This window comes from Rhinopithecus bieti, unplaced genomic scaffold, assembly GCF_001698545.2.
Source record: "Rhinopithecus bieti isolate Rb0 unplaced genomic scaffold, ASM169854v2 scaffold_23881, whole genome shotgun sequence".
Lineage (NCBI taxonomy): Eukaryota > Metazoa > Chordata > Mammalia > Primates > Cercopithecidae > Rhinopithecus > Rhinopithecus bieti.
Genome location: NW_016811421.1, coordinates 1,115,498 through 1,131,552, shown reverse-complemented (window position 1 = coordinate 1,131,552; position 16,055 = coordinate 1,115,498). Strand labels below are relative to the sequence as shown.

Genomic DNA, 16,055 nt, shown 5'->3' with positions numbered 1-16,055 from the left:
TCTTAACTTTTTTTTTTTTTTTTTTTTTTTTTTGAGATAGAGTCTCACTCTGTTGCCCAGGCTGGAGTGCAGTGGTGCAGTCTCGGCTCACTGTAAGCTCTGCCTCCCGGGTTCACGCCATTCTCCTGCCTCAGCCTCCCAAGTAGCTGGGACTACAGGCACCCACCACCAGCCTGGCTAATTTTTGTATTTTTAGTGGAGACAGGGTTTCACCTTGTTAGCCAGGATGGTCTCGATCTCCTGACCTTGTGATTCGCCTGTCTTGGCCTCCCAAAGTGCTGGAATTACAGGCGTGAGCCACCATGCCTGGCCTGAACTGTTTTCTTTACAGATCATGTTGTGGTTTTCTTTACAGATCATGTTTAGGCTTTACTGGAGAGGATTTAGAGAAGATTTACTGTATATGTATTGACCAAATTCTTTCTTAGTTTATCTCCTTCCTGCCATATAAGGGGAAAGAATGAGATATGAAAACATCTTATTTTCTGTGAATTTTCTTTTAAACCAAGGATTATATGCTACTTTGGTACTTAGTTCCGCCTAGTCGGTCATAATTAGGGCTAGAGTAGACCTCTACTTTTTTAAGAAATGAAATTGTAAGCTGTGTTTCACTTGTTCTTTTAGCTAAATTTAACTCTGGTAATTAACACCGAATTTAATAGATGAAAGATATGTTGCTTCAGTTTTTGATTGGATGTCTAAAGATTATATTAGCTGTTACGATATTTGTTCTTTTTTTTTAATAAGTAAGATATATGCCAGGTTCTCTCTGAAATTGTATTTTCTATTGGCCCTCAATTTTCTATAGAAAATTGTGTTTTCTATAGGACTGAGAAAACTGACCTTCAGATTGATGCCAAAGCATCATTAGAAGTAGAGGCTTTCTCTCCTTTCTGCATTATGTAAAGTTAAGGAAGATATCCTGAACAGGGCTGAAAGTCTTCTAAGAAAACCTAAAGCGCCCGGGCATGGAGGCTCACGCCTGTAATCCCAGCACTTTGGGAGGCCAAGGTGGGCAGATTACCTGAGGTCAGGAGTTCAAGACCAGCCTGGCCAACATGGTGAAACCCCGTCTCTATTAAAACTACAAAAATTAGCTGGGCGTGGTGGCACACCCCTGTAATCCCAGCTACTCGGGAGGCTGAAGCAGGAGAATTGCTTGAGCCCAGGAGGCAGAGGTTGCAGTGAGCCGAGATCGTGCCACTGCACTCCGGCCTGGCCAACAGAGTGAGACTCTGTCTCCAAAAAACAGAAGAAAAGAAAAGAAAAGAAAACCTAAAGCAAGCATAGATGAAATGTGGAATGTCACAGCTGCCAGGGAAAATATAACTTTAGGAAAATTCTTACTGGCAAGAACTTGAAGTTCTTAATGAGAAGAACTCTAAAGTAAATTTAACTAAAACAAGGTGTTGCTTTTAACTGTGGCTAGGGGCAAAAGAACTAAGAAGGTATTTGGTTTGGTTTTGCTTTTCTTGTTGTTTTATTATTTTAAGCCGAGAAATGTATGTTTTAATTGAAGGCAAGAGTAAGAATAGACGGGTTTAACTTACGGATAAATAAGTATATAAAAGCGGCATCTTAGTTTACCATGCATTGCTGGATAGGAAGGACCAAGCTGTTAGTTCAGATGTGACCAAGCAATTTTGGTGTGCAATTGGACTTTTTTTTTTTTTTTTTTAAGATGGAGTCTCACTCTGTCACCCAGGCTGCAGTGCAGTGGTGCAATCTTGGCTCACTGCAACCTCCGCCTCGGTTCAGGCGTCAGCCTCCCGAGTAACTAGGATTATAGGCACCTGCCAGCACACCTGGCTAATTTTTGTATTTTTACTAGAAACATGGTTTCACCATGTTGGCCAGGCTGGTCTCGAACTCCTGACCTCAAGTGACCCGCCTACCTCGGCCTCCCAAAGTGCTGAGATTACAGGCATGAGCCATCACGTCCAGCCTGTATTACATTTGGATTTGATAGTAAACAGAGTTTGTGAACCCAGAGGTTTTTAATTCCTGGGACGAAGGGTATTCATATCACTGTTTACAACATTCAACCACGGAGTTCTGTTTTCTTAAACTTAACTAAAAGGTAGAGAATTACACTTCCTGGCCAGGTATGATATATAAAGTACATATTTATGTCATTAGTGAAACCCAGCTTGAGATAAATTAATGGAGCTTCCATAAATTTTGTCTTTATTCTCAATAGGAGCCAGCTTTTGGCAAAAAAAAAAAAAAAAAAAAAAGCCTGTTTCTTCTGTTACTCATACTTACATGCTATCCAGAAGTCTCTGGCCTAGCCAGGAGATTTTAAATAATTGAAGTAATTCATGTTTTCGTTTTAGGGTTCACCTTTAGATGTTCTTAAGGATGAAAGGGTTCAGTACTGGATTGAGAATTATAGAAATTTATTAGATGCCTGGAGATTTTGGCATAAACGAGCTGAATTTGATATTCACAGGAGTAAGTTGGATCCCAGTTCCAAGCCTTTAGCACAAGTAAGTGCATTGTTTTGGAGAAAATCAATTTGTAACATGTTGATGTTCAATTTAATAAGTTATTATTAGCTCGTTATTTTGCTTGTATTGAGTTCCCATTGATGTCTTTGTCTTTTCTAGACTGAGCTTTGTCCTTGATCTTCCTGTCCTTTGGTTCTGCTTCTTGCTAACAATCATCTCAGTGGCTTGAGCTTTAGTCTGAGATAGAACAAACCACAGCAGGCCTGAAGTTTTCTAGTATATTTCCAGCCCTTTCAGATTCTAAACTATTATATTATCTTATAAATTCCACTTGTGTATTAAGTTTTTTGGCATTATTTATGGGCAGTAAGGCAGGATTTGGGTTTTTCTAGACTTTAGCAGTATTACCTATATCTGTATGTTTAATTACACATGGAAATTTTTTTTAGCATTAGTTTAATAAAAGATTATTGTCACATAAGGTATATCACATTAAATCACTGTGTCTTACTTCAGATATCAAATATTATGTTATCCTCAATATGGGCACTGGATGGTGCTATTTTCTTATTTTAGGAACTTGAGAAAGTGCTTATATTAAAACCAGAGTGTTGATAAAATAGCATTACATGGTAGTACATGTTATTAATCTATATGATAAGTGATTAAGAGCTTAGCAATTTACTGTAAAACAAAATAAAACAAACAGCTTCTATTGCTATTATTCGAAAAATTTAACTGTTTACCATTATAAGATTGTTAACTCCTTTTTGTCTTAGGAACAGCGTTTTCTTTATAAGAAAATTTTGTTCAGAACATTACATCACTAAACTGTGGTTTAGAAGTCATACTGGAATATTTTGTCATGGCCCAGTGTGAATTCTGAAGTCACTGTTATTTCTAAAATGTTGGAGTCTAAAGTTTGAGTTCCTCCACCAATTTCAGTGATATTAGTAAGAATATAATTAAAAAGGAAGTATCCAAAAAATATCCAAAAAATGTAATTGCTAAGTACAAATTTTAAATGAGAGCTAGCCAACCTTAGCAGATAAATTTTGAAATATAAAATAAACTTTTTTAGAAGTATTTAAAAATAATTTGTTAGGAGCAAACTAAGTTATTTAGCATTCCATTATGGTTTGTATTACATTTATTTTTTCTTTCATTTGTTTTGTAGGTTTTTGTGAGTTGCAATTTCTGTGGCAAGTCAATCTCCTACAGCTGTTCAACTGTGCCTCATCAGGGCAGAGGTTTTAGTCAGTATGGTGTGAGTGGCTCACCAACAAAATCTAAAGTCACAAGTTGTCCTGGCTGTCGAAAACCCCTTCCTCGATGTGCGCTTTGTCTCATTAATATGGGAACACCAGTTTCTAGCTGTCCTGGTATGACATAATTTTACAAAATGCTTTATGAGCTGAAATGATTCTTACATAATTGAGTTAATGTTGCAAATAAAATACAAACTAGCTAGAGTTTGTTATTATTTCTAAGAAAGGGCAGTTTACTAGCTTGAAGGCTTTTATGTTCCTATAATTTATGAACTATGTAAATTAAAAGTAAAATCTATATCTATTGATACTTCAGTTAATTTCACAAGTTCTGACCAATTTAAAGTTGGTGAGAAAAACTTAAATATGAAATAATCTTAAAATATTACAATTTTCTTATCACTGTTTTCACTAAGGGGAGTTTGTTCAAATTTGATTATTTAAAAGTCAGTATACCTACACCTAATAACAGATACGTTGTATTTCTAAGGATCTTTTGACATCATTAAAGCACTTTGACATTTCTTCTTCATTCATCTTCAAAACCTACCTGTAATCCCAGCTGTTTGAGAGGCCAGGGCAGAACGATTACTTGAGCCTGGGAGTTTGAGACCAGCCTGGGCAAAATAGTGAGACCCCATCTCTATAAAAAATTTTTTTGGCCAGGTGTGGTGGCTCACACCTGTAATCCCAACATTTTGGGTGGCTGAGGCCGGTGGATCATGAGGTCAGAAGATCGAGACCATCCTGGCTCATACAGTGAAACCTTGTCTCTACTAAAAATACAGAAAATTAGCTGGGCATGGTGGCATGCACCTGTAGTCCCAGCTACTTGGGAGACTGAGGTAGGAGAATCACTTGAACACGGGCGGCAGAGGTTGCAGTGAGCCAAGATCGTGCCACTCCACTCCCACCTGGGCGACAGAGCAAGACTGTGTCCTAAATTTTAAAAAAATTTTAATTAAAAAATAATAATAAATAAGAAAATGCATAGAGAAAGTGTCAGCCTAGAAGTCATGTCCCTTGACTGCTAGATTTCGATGCTGCTTCTGCTGTTTGTCAGTTACCTTGTAAATTATATATATATATGAAGGCAATACGTAATGTTTTAAATGTACGTTTTAGTTTTAATTTAAATTTTAATCAAGGATTTTTATTTTATACATTGCATACTGACTGATCACTCTTTTATGTTACTCTGGTCCTGATAAGCAGAAAATAACAATTTGGAATATATACATATATACACACAGTGTTTTTGTTTTGTTTCATTTTGTTTTTGAGACAGGATCTCACTCTGTCACCCAGGATAGAATATAGTGGCATGATCTCGGCTCACGGCAACCTCTGCCTTCTGCCTTCTATCTCCTGGGCTCAGGTGATCCTCCCACCTCAGCCTCCCAAGTAGCTGGGACCATAGGGTTTCGCCCTGTTGCCCTGGCTGGTCTTGAACTCCTGAACTCAAGCAATCCACCTGCCTCAGCTTCCCAAAGTGCTGGGATTACAGGCATGAGCCACCATGCCCAGCCTATATTTTGTAATGGTTAGAAATATTAAGATTATTTATTACTCTTTACAGTAAACATGGAAAAAAATTTTGAGAATAGTAGATAATCAGATATACCTGGTGGCTGGAATTATTCCAGCTCTTTACCTAATTTGAAAATGATACTGTGGCAAGATTTTCAGTTAAAATCATTTTGGGTATTTGGCACACAGGTGTAATGAATAAAGAACTCGTTAGAGTGTGAGAATGTCTGTTTTAATTCTAGCTCTGACATTCACTCTGTGACATTGAGAGTTACTTGCACCTTCCTCTGGACTGGCGATCCTTTCTAGTATACATATTTTATAATTCTATTCTGTATCTTGTTCATTTAAGTAGTTTGCTTTATCATTACATTAACATTTATGAAAGACTTGCTGGTATCATTGGCTTAGCAATTATTTTTCCATCTAGATGCTTTTTTTAAAGAAATGAAGGCAATACGTAATGTTTTAAAGGTGCATTTTAGTTTTAAATTTTAATGGAGGATTTTTATTTTATACATTACATACTGATCACTCTTTTATGTTACTCTAGTCCTAATAAACAGAAAATAACAATTTGGAATATCTACAACAATGAGAGCACAAGGAGGTAAAATACAGCATAAATAAGTCATATATGTATACGAACTGAGATATGTAGAAATAATTAAATGGAACACATCTTTTGGACCACAAGCCTCAGGAAGCTATAAGGATTATTTGCATTCTTACACCTGGGCACTCTTCTTTTTTGCTGAATATCAGTTTTCAATCTTTTCTATTTTGAAATAGGTAAGAAGAGAAAATAATTTTCTAGAATTTGAAGAAAATCTTAAAACATTTCAAACTCTTTGTTATGACTAATATAATGAATAGTCAGCACTCAGGTTTATCAAATATTAACATTTTTCCATATTTGTTATAGAATTTTTTCCATATTTGCTTCAGAAATAATTTATATATAATACATATTTGAACACTGATTTTACTTGGTACATTAATATAAGGCTGATGTGCTGAGATGAATAAATCAAAGAACCTCTTGGAGCTTTTGGTGTACAATAAGCATAATTAACAAGTATAAAATAAGTGATATTTTCTAGAAAATAAATACTGGTCTACAATTCCATCTTTGTCATTTCAAAGTCTCTAAAAAGATCTGAAAGTCCAATGCCTTTTAAAAATAAAATTACAGTAATCTCCTTTGGCCACAAAACCTGTTCAGAATTGACGTGAGGCTATTAAGATATTTATTTCTCTTATTTATTAGTGAATATTCATGTTTCACTGCAGAAATACTAACGAGTTTGATTACAGGGTGCTTTAGACTACCCTCAAGGTGCACATATTTGCTCCTTTTTTTCTAAAATCCCAAACATCCTGGATTCTGGAACACATCTAAACCCCCAACATGAATTAGGACTATTATATAAGGAAAGAATTAGGAATTTTGAGAGTGGGAAATATTACTTCCTTCTGAAGGATATTGAAAGCTTCAGGAGGAAGTTACCATTTAAGCCAGTCTTTAAAATTGGTAGATTTAATATATGAAGATTACAGGGAAGCCTTCCAGGTTGTAGACCAAGAGTAAAAGACATGAACTAGGGTGAAGAGATTGGTAAGTATTGTAAGTACAGGGGGTGTTGGAAGAGCAAGTGTATTGTTGTGAAAGGACCTAGGAAGTGAACTGATAAGAAACAGTAGGAAAATTAGCAAGAGCCTGAATATGATCTTTAAAGGCATTGCTGAGCTAAGTTAGAGAATAATAAGCACTGTTTAATCATGGAATCAACTTCAGTGCCCATCAGTGGTGGACTGGATAAAGAAATGTGGTACATATACACCATGGAATACTATGCAGCCATGTCTTTTGCAGCAGCATGGAGCTGGTGGCCATTATCCTAAGCAAACTAACACAGGAATAGAAAACCAAATACCGCACGTTATAAGTAGGAGCTAAACATTGAGTACATATCGTCATAAAGAAGGAGTAACAGACACCAGGGCTTACTGGAGGGTGGAGGGTGGGAGGAGGATTGAAAAACTACCTGTCGGGTACTATGTTTATTACCTGGATGATGAAATAATGCATACACCAAAACCCCCATGACACGCAATTTACCTGTATGACAAACCCGCACATGTACCCCTGAAACTAAAGTAAAAGTTTAAAAAAAAGAAAAAGAAGCAAATTCTCTTTTTTGATACGTGAAATCGGAAGAGTCCTAGTTCCAAAATAAAACAGGATCTAATAGAAATCAAGTGCTGGCTAATGGATCGAGTATCTAAACCTCCCTGGTGCTTTGCCTGCAATCAGAGATTGCATCCATCCATCTTGCTTTGTGATTCAAATAGCTGAAATTTCTACAAGCTTATTTAACTGAGACTTGATACTTTTATACTCAATTGTGCTTTGAAGATAAGAAATCTATTGAAACAATTCTAACATCATTGTAAACATCATAAATATTATTTATTCAACAAATGTTTATTTGGTACCTATTGTTCCAAGTGCTAGAAATGTTACAGTAAAGAAAACAAAAATCCCTGCCCTCACAGAACTTAACTACTGGACAATGACACATTTTTTAAAAGCTAGATTATCTACTGGTTTCCTTCATTTTCTTCTTACGTTATGAGTTAGTGCATAAGTGAAACTCTAGTTTCCCCTAAAGTGTTCTGTGGCACTTGTCTTCATAATTCACTATAAGTCTTTTAAAATTTGAAGTCATTTGATCTTAAGCCTTTATACTTGGCAGTGAGGTAGACCTTAATATTTCCAGCTTCATCAGAAAAACATAAGGGTATGCTTGTTCTGATGCAGTCTGTTACCTGTTTATGTTAGAATTTACAAAAACAAAGTGACAAGCACTAATGAGAGCTTTACACAGAGGTTTAAAGTAGTGTCCATATCAGATCTATATTTTATTTATCTCTTCCCCCTTTCCTTTTTACGCTCTCATTATTGTTGGTGACCCTTTCAGGAATAATTTTATTGTGTTTACATCTTAAGTCATTGAATTACTTACACATCCTTTCACCTCATATTATTAGCAAAACAGATATTTTAAAACTGTTCCTGACTGCAAGATTATTCTTTTGGTCATGAAAGTGTGGCCTGCAATGGTCGAAGCAAAATTTTGAACATAGTTATTGATGCATAATGTCTTTATAGATAGCAAGTAAGTAAAAATATTGTCTAAGCAATTGCTTAAGTTACACAAGTCTCATGAAGTGCATTGGGAAACTTTCCGCTTTTTCTCTTCTTTCAAAGGGCTTGTACAGATGAGAATTACCTATCCCTTGATTGTTTGTTTTTTTCTTTTTTTGAAACGAAGTCTTGCTCCATCACCCAACCTAGAGTGCAGCTGTGCAATCTCGGCTCACTACAGCCTCCAATCCCCAGGTTTAAGCAATTCTTTGTGCCTCAGCCTCCCCAGTAATGGGGCTACAGGCACGTGTCACCACCCCCGACTAATTTTTGTTTTTAGCAGAGACGGGAGTTTCACCATGTTGGCCAGCCTGGTCTCGAACTCCTAGCCTCAAGTGGTCTGCCCACCTCAGCCTCCCAAAGTGCTGGGATTACAGGCATGAGCCACCACACCTAGCCCTACCTGTTCCGTGAATGTTAAGTAAAATTCACTTGTAAACTGGGCCTGGTATTTTCCTTGTGGAAGGGTTTTAAACTACTGATTTGGTCTCCCCAAAGTTTTAAATTTAGATTGTTTCTTAGTGGGTTTTATTTTTTTCCATTTTTATATTGGCTATTAAAAATGTAGGGGAGCTTCTGTCATTCAGTTTCGCTTCATCTAAATTAGAACCTACCGTCAAAATTGCTATTTCAATATGATGTGTGATTCATACTTGGAACACAGTTTTAGAAATGCTTTTTGAAAGTAACTTTAAATAAAACATTGTGATACAGTTAATGAAGATTGTTTTCTTTCGTCATAGGAGGAACCAAATCAGATGAAAAAGTGGACTTGAGCAAGGACAAAAAATTAGCCCAATTTAACAACTGGTTTACATGGTGTCATAATTGCAGGCATGGTGGACATGCTGGACATATGCTTAGCTGGTTCAGGTAATCAGCACATTTCTTCTTTGATAGGCTTGGAGTTGTGGGGGATAACACAGATTGCTTCTAAATAGTTTGGGTTTATCTATTAACATTTAGCCAAAGTATGAATTTTATTTTTACTGTCACTCAGACGTTAACAAAGGTGGTATGAACATTTCATCATTAGATACCCTATATAACCTTAAACTGTAAAGGTAATACTTATTTAAGAACTAATTTAAATCTTTTGTATGAGTTAAATGTTTGATAACATTATTTAACTTTATTTGGGGAGAAGATATGTTTACAGTTTTTACAACTGAATATGCCGTAATTTATCATGCAATTGAATTACTGATGAAATGATAAAAGAGCATATCATACTGCTGCCTGAGTTCTCTTCTAAGTAAGCTTTTTATGTAGTCACACAATTGAGACTCTCAAGACCATATTTGAATTTTATTTTGAATGGTGCCAGTGGCCCTGTGCTCCTGATTGATACAGCATTTATACCCAATTTGTCTCACTAGCTAATTTAAACTCTGAGCACATCCCTGTCACATTCACAACTGTAAATGAAATATCTTGCCATATATGTAGAAAGTAAAAGGTATGTTTCTTCTCCCTAAAGTTCAGCTTGGCAGTAATTTATAATTTGATGCTTTTGATGCTGTTTTCCTCTGGGTTTTAGTTTCTACATTTTTCCAAATGCCATTTTGAAAAGTTGCATTATAGATAGATGCAAGTAAACAAGTGGGCACAGTGGTGCACACCTGTAGTCCCAGCTACTCAAGAGGCTGAGGCAGGAGGATGGCTTGAGCCCAGGAGTGTGAGTCCAGCCTGGGCAATATAGCGAGACCTTGTCTCTTAAAAAAGAGAGATAAATAAATGTATGTATGTCTAATTTGGATTTTTAACTGTTATTTGACCTGTTTTTTTAGGGACCATGCAGAGTGCCCTGTGTCTGCATGCACGTGTAAATGTATGCAGTTGGATACAACAGGGAATCTGGTACCTGCAGAGGCTGTCCAGCCATAAAAATGTTATCACCTTAAGAGAAACCTTCAAGTGTGGAGCTTTCTAGTAGGTGTCCTTCATAGCTCAGAAACATACCTCAGAACAAGTCATTCATGACTTACCTGTAATGGGAAAATAAATCATTCTATCAGATCAGCAATTTTGATGTTTGAGTGATTTTGATGTGCTTCACAGAGACAAATGCTGCTGAAACAAACATCACAGTATAGACATGAGTTCTGTTTAGCAGGTTGAAAAGTCTACTTTAGAAAAACTTCCTAAGTTTTGGTTGAAATTATGAACACTCTACAAGCAAAATTTCTGGAATAGCCAAGAACAGATTTTGAGCCTATATCTTCAAAGCTGAAATTGGATATCTTTCAATAAAATATGTGCACTTTTAAAATAAAATGACTAATTCTATGATTCAGACAATAGTTTTAAGTTCAGCTGTGCTTAGATTTCTTTCAGATTAATTTAAAATTACAGATTTTTACTTTTAGAATTGAAGAGCCCCTATCCCACACTGGAGAACTGTCTGTTATATATATGTGTGTATGTGTGTGTGCATATTTATGTGTGTATGTATGAATATGTATTTTTTAAAGGAGCCTTTTCCCTCATATACTTTGATTTTAAGATAAGCAATCTTTTGGCGTAGACATTATCGTCTTCCTAGAAAAGTCAAGAGGAAGAATCTATCTTACAACTTTTTCTCTTCAGAAGAGAAAAACATGTATCATTTCAGGTGAGCATACAAAATTTTCACTTTCTACCTTTTGCTTTCCAATGTCCTGATTTGTCTTCAAAGGTTTTTCTCCATATTAATTTGTCAACCTCATCACCTGAGAACATTTTACTGCATACAAAGTCTATGCAAGATTATATGTAACTAGCCATTTAGTATAATGTCAGTGTTTCTGTACTGTCAAATTCCATCCTGATTTGGAATATCATACCTTGTTCTTTCCAAGGTAGACTAGGAAGTGTTGGGGAAATAGGGTCACTTCAGAGACCACTTTAGATGTAAGTTTTTAAATATTAAGTGTTACTGGGGCTAAGTCAGGGACTTATTTTAAAATTTATTTTTTCTCATTTCATAGCTAGATAGTAATAAGAGAAATACAAAGAATTTATAAGATGCTTCTCTGTCATCTGCCATATGCAGAGGGACTGAACTAGGAACTTTGTAGTTGAATCTGTACTCTTAAAGAGTAAATCTAATTTTATTTTATAGATTTTGGAGAAATAAAACTGAAGAATTTTAAGAGCTTTCGTATTAGCAGTTTTGCCTTATAAAAACTAAGATTTGTCAGATTAGTTTGAGGTACAACCTAAATATTAAAAGTAGATTAAATTTATTTTAACCTTGAGTATCTGATACATAAAACCCTTTTCTAGGAAAACATTAGAAGTGGTGCATATCTACGCTAAATGTCTCACCTACATGAGTCTTTTCAAATGAAAGACATGGGAATTGCAAATTTTTTTTAAAGATTGCTATTAAGGGTACTTTTTCCAGCCTTCGTTTGAGTAAATCTTAATTGATTTCATTTTATTAACATATACCCTTTACCTTTAATATTTCATTTGAAGTGTTCCTTTCAAATTTACTATGTCCTAAATATGAAAGTCAGCTTTAAGTAATGTCAGACTCTTATGTACATTTTCATTTCTCATTAAAGTAAAATATAAAATTATTGAATTTATCTGAAATAGTCACAAGTTTTGGAAATACAGATAAAACATGAATGTAAAGTCTATTATGTAATATATTTATTTGTAATCCTAATATATGAGGGTGACATTTTTAAGATTCTATGTATGTGTCAGCCTCTGAAATGTTTTCCGTGAAGCCCAAACGTGCAGTTTATGTCTCTGGTGTTTGTTTTGCATTTTAGTGTGTGTGGACAATGAAGGTAGATTCAAATTACTTTCTGTTTTTTATCACTAAGTCACTGGTATTTGGGTTTATAAACTCAAGAAGATACTTTACCTAAACATGATCAATAGACATATTTAATAAAAGTGTTTTATTATTTTAAAATATTGAATAAATCTGGTTGAAGTCATTGTATCAAGAAATTATGATTTCTTTACAAATAGTCCACATGACATAATATTGGTACTTATTTTGATGACAGACTTCATACTTAATATTAGAAGTAACATTCCTTTTAGGCTCTGTTTTTCAGTTTAACCCACTTTCCAGAATGGTTCTTATCCTTATTTTAAAAGTAGCTTCCCATTGTCAATGCTTCACATTGTAAGTATTTAAAAGAATGTAGTTCTGCATTTAATTAGATGACTCAATTTCAGTCATTCATTTGACTGCAAGTAGTAAAAGCATGGTCTTTGAAACATAAAGTATAATCCTAGCCTCGGGATCTTGGGTAAGTGACTTGACCTTTTTGAGCTTCAGTTTCTTCATATGTTAGAAAGAAAGATACAGAAAATGCCTGCCTCATAGAGTGTGGGAGTATTACGTGATGCAATAAACATGAAGTGCCATATCCTGTCACATAGTGCTCTATAAATGGTAGTGATTAGCACTGTTACCTTCATTTTCATAGATTGCTCATGTATCAGTACTTTTTCAGTGAATACAGTATAATTTTAACAAAGAATCTACATTTGTCTCAAGAATGAAAATTTCCTTGGTGTGAGCTGGCTGAAATAGATTTTTTTAAAAAGAATGAAAATTCCCAATAATAGTAATACTCCAAATATAGGGTAAACAAAAGTAGCTAAGTCCTATCTCAAAAAAAATGCCATAATTTGGATAAATTTGGAGTATTACTATTTTTTTTGCATGCCAAAATCCTTCAACTGACCTCCTAGGAGTTAAATGTGATATAAAATGAACCCAGAGGAAAAAATTATGGCAAATTTAACAATTGACTATTGAAAACTTTAAGTTTTTATATCTATTCTCAACTCTTAATTTAACTAGGTTTAAATTGAAATCACTAATCTGGATACTTGGGGAAAGTATCCAGGATTATTCTGTGTACCTTTTCCTTTTCTGCCATTCTGCTACACTTGATGTTCATTTAAGTTAAAATGTTGGGGTGGTAGTGGTAATTTCGAAAGTATACTGTGAGACTTGCTCTCCCGGAATAGCCATAATTAAAGCTAGTGGGCACAATTTCTGACATCTGCACAGATAGGCATCAGAGAGGTGGGAGACACATATTTGGGTCAATATCTTGTATCAAGTCTAGTGACGCACATCACAATGACAGAAACAGGCCTTGCTAGATAGCAGCTCCCCTATCCACTACTCACTCCTTCCATTACATCATCTGCAAGTTTTCCCTCCTACCTGCAAATGTTATAGGTTTCTTTGCTGATTATAACAAGTAACACTTTACAAATATATTAATTTTTATAAAATACTACTTTTCCCAGAGTACAGAGACAGAAGGAAAGCCTCCCAAAGTTTTTAAAAGCTAACAACCCAGATACCAAATTAACACAAATTTAACATGATAAAATCACAAGTAAAATTAGTTATCAAATGCAGCAGTATATAAATTACTGTTAATGCCTTTTATGTGCTAGGTGCCAAGCACATTATCCTGTTTTTGCAATAAGCCTATGGGGTAGTTATATCATTATTGTCCCCATTCTGTAAATGAGGCAATTCAGGCATAGAGACATCAGTTCACTTGTCCTAGGTTACACGAGTAGGAAATACAGCCAAGACCTGGATTCCAGTAGTCTTGACTTCCTAAGCTGCCCTTTTAATTTCTGTTTTCTGCTTCTGTGTACTACTTTGTAGGTTCTGTATATAAGAGAATGATTCACTATGACAAAGAAGGGTTTATTCCAAGAATTAAGTACTGGGTAATATTTTAATCATATTTAGTATTAATACACCAAAAGAAGAACCATGTCAATAACTCTTTGGATGTACAAAGCACTTGATAAAATTCAAAAATTGATCTCTAATTTGTTTTTTAGGTTAGTTGTTATTCAAAGGAAATGTTTTCTCTCCATTTTTTCCGCTCCTATTTCACTGTCTCACACATCATGATGCCTATTAGAGAAATACTAGAATCCTCACTATAGACAACAATAAGATGTGGATGCTGTTGTCACTGGTTCTGCACATGGCAATGAAAAAGAAGAAAGCAAAAGGAGGCACACTTTTGCTTCTTTTCCAAGTCATCAAAATTTGGTATGGCAAAAATCATAAATAGTTACAAAGCAAACAAATTGATAAACTACAACATTTATGACAAATTGCCTTAATTCATAAAGGACATTTTCAAAGCCGAGGAAAAAACAATCAGTAGATAATCAAGGACTTGTGCAAGCAAAATAGAACAGCTGACAAATTTAAATAAATGCTAAATCAGTAACATGCTGATTAAAAAGTAGATTACTTTTCGCTTGTCTGCACAGATTTAAAATAATAGGCATTTTCATGGATATGGGAAGGAAACATTCTGAGATAACAGCTTATGAGAGTTTAAGTCTTGAGGACAGGTAAACTGTATTAATCAGAAGCCATAAAAAGGGTCATACCCTTTGACATAGTATGCTGGGAATATTTTCTGAGGAATTGATTGCATAAGTGCACAAAGATGTATATTTTTGTGATATGATTCTACACAGTATTGTTTATAACAAAAACTTGGAAACCTCAATGTCCAATAATAGAAAAGAATAAATTATTGTATATGCATATAGTGTGTTACTAAGAAATGATTCAATTAGTATAGATATTTTCATTGACAAAGGTTTCTTAATGGTAGTGAAAGGAAAAGCAAGTTATAGGATAGTATATCTAGCATATAAATATATTTGTATGGGATATGGTTAATACAGAAACTTTTAACAGTGGCCATCTTTAACGAGTGGAATTTTGAGTAACATTTTCTTCGTATCTCTATCTTTGATTTTTCCCAATAATAATGAATATATAAATGTATGTGCATCTCCTTCTCCTCTCTCTGTCTTGCACACACACACACCATATATATACACACGTATACACACACATATACATATATATGTGAATATATAAATGTATGTGCATCTCTCCTGTCTCTTGCACACACACATCATATATATACACATATACATATAGGTATATATACATGTATATACATATATATACGTATTTTATACCCATATATGTATTACATATACACCTATACGTATACACATATATATGTGTGTATATATATACTGGCTTTTAGAAAAGTTATCCATGACCTTGTATCTTGTTATTAAACACAGTGAAACAATCATGTGTTAGGATTTATTTTATGAGGTGAAAAAACAGGCTACAAAGTATTATGAAAATTTGGAATGAGATCTATTTGTTCAGAAAGCATTTTCTAGATTTCTTATTCTATAGTAGTAATATACAGGAATAACAAGATATAGTCCTCTCAATTCTTCATTACATTTGGAAGTAGTGCATTATGTTCTCTATTTAGCATATTGGGAAATGAATATGTAAAATAATTCTGATTTCCCTGAGCTTAGTGGGTACATGATTAATAACTTTATTTCAATATATTTTCTCCTATATCTTTCTCATGAGATTTCCTGACTCCTCTGTTTTGGCTCTGGATCTGTGGTGGGAAAGCTGTCCTCCTCTATGTACTGAATCTATATGATTATTGTTCAGTCTAATCTGGAGTGCACTTTGCTCAATTCATTTCCAATCATAGCAGGTTATTTAGGTTTAAGTGATGAATTCTGAACATGCCT

At 34.7% G+C, this 16,055-nt stretch overlaps 1 protein-coding gene across 4 annotated transcripts in view; it reads left to right on the top strand.

Moving 5' to 3' along the window:
* MIOS (meiosis regulator for oocyte development) overlaps positions 1-10,736 on the top strand; it is a 37,549-nt gene extending 26,813 nt beyond the window's left edge. For 3 of the 4 annotated variants that reach the window (XM_017893895.1, XM_017893893.1, XM_017893894.1), the window contains 4 exons: positions 2,337-2,489; positions 3,628-3,832; positions 9,203-9,332; positions 10,250-10,736. In XM_017893895.1, the coding sequence (XP_017749384.1) occupies positions 2,337-2,489; positions 3,628-3,832; positions 9,203-9,332; positions 10,250-10,346 (585 nt within the window). In that variant the 3' untranslated portion in view covers positions 10,347-10,736. Of the gene's footprint in view, positions 1-2,336; positions 2,490-3,627; positions 3,833-5,801; positions 5,859-9,202; positions 9,333-10,249 lie in introns of those variants that run through there. The other variant, XM_017893896.1, reaches the window with a different exon arrangement.
* The last annotated feature ends 5,319 nt before the right edge of the window (positions 10,737-16,055 follow it).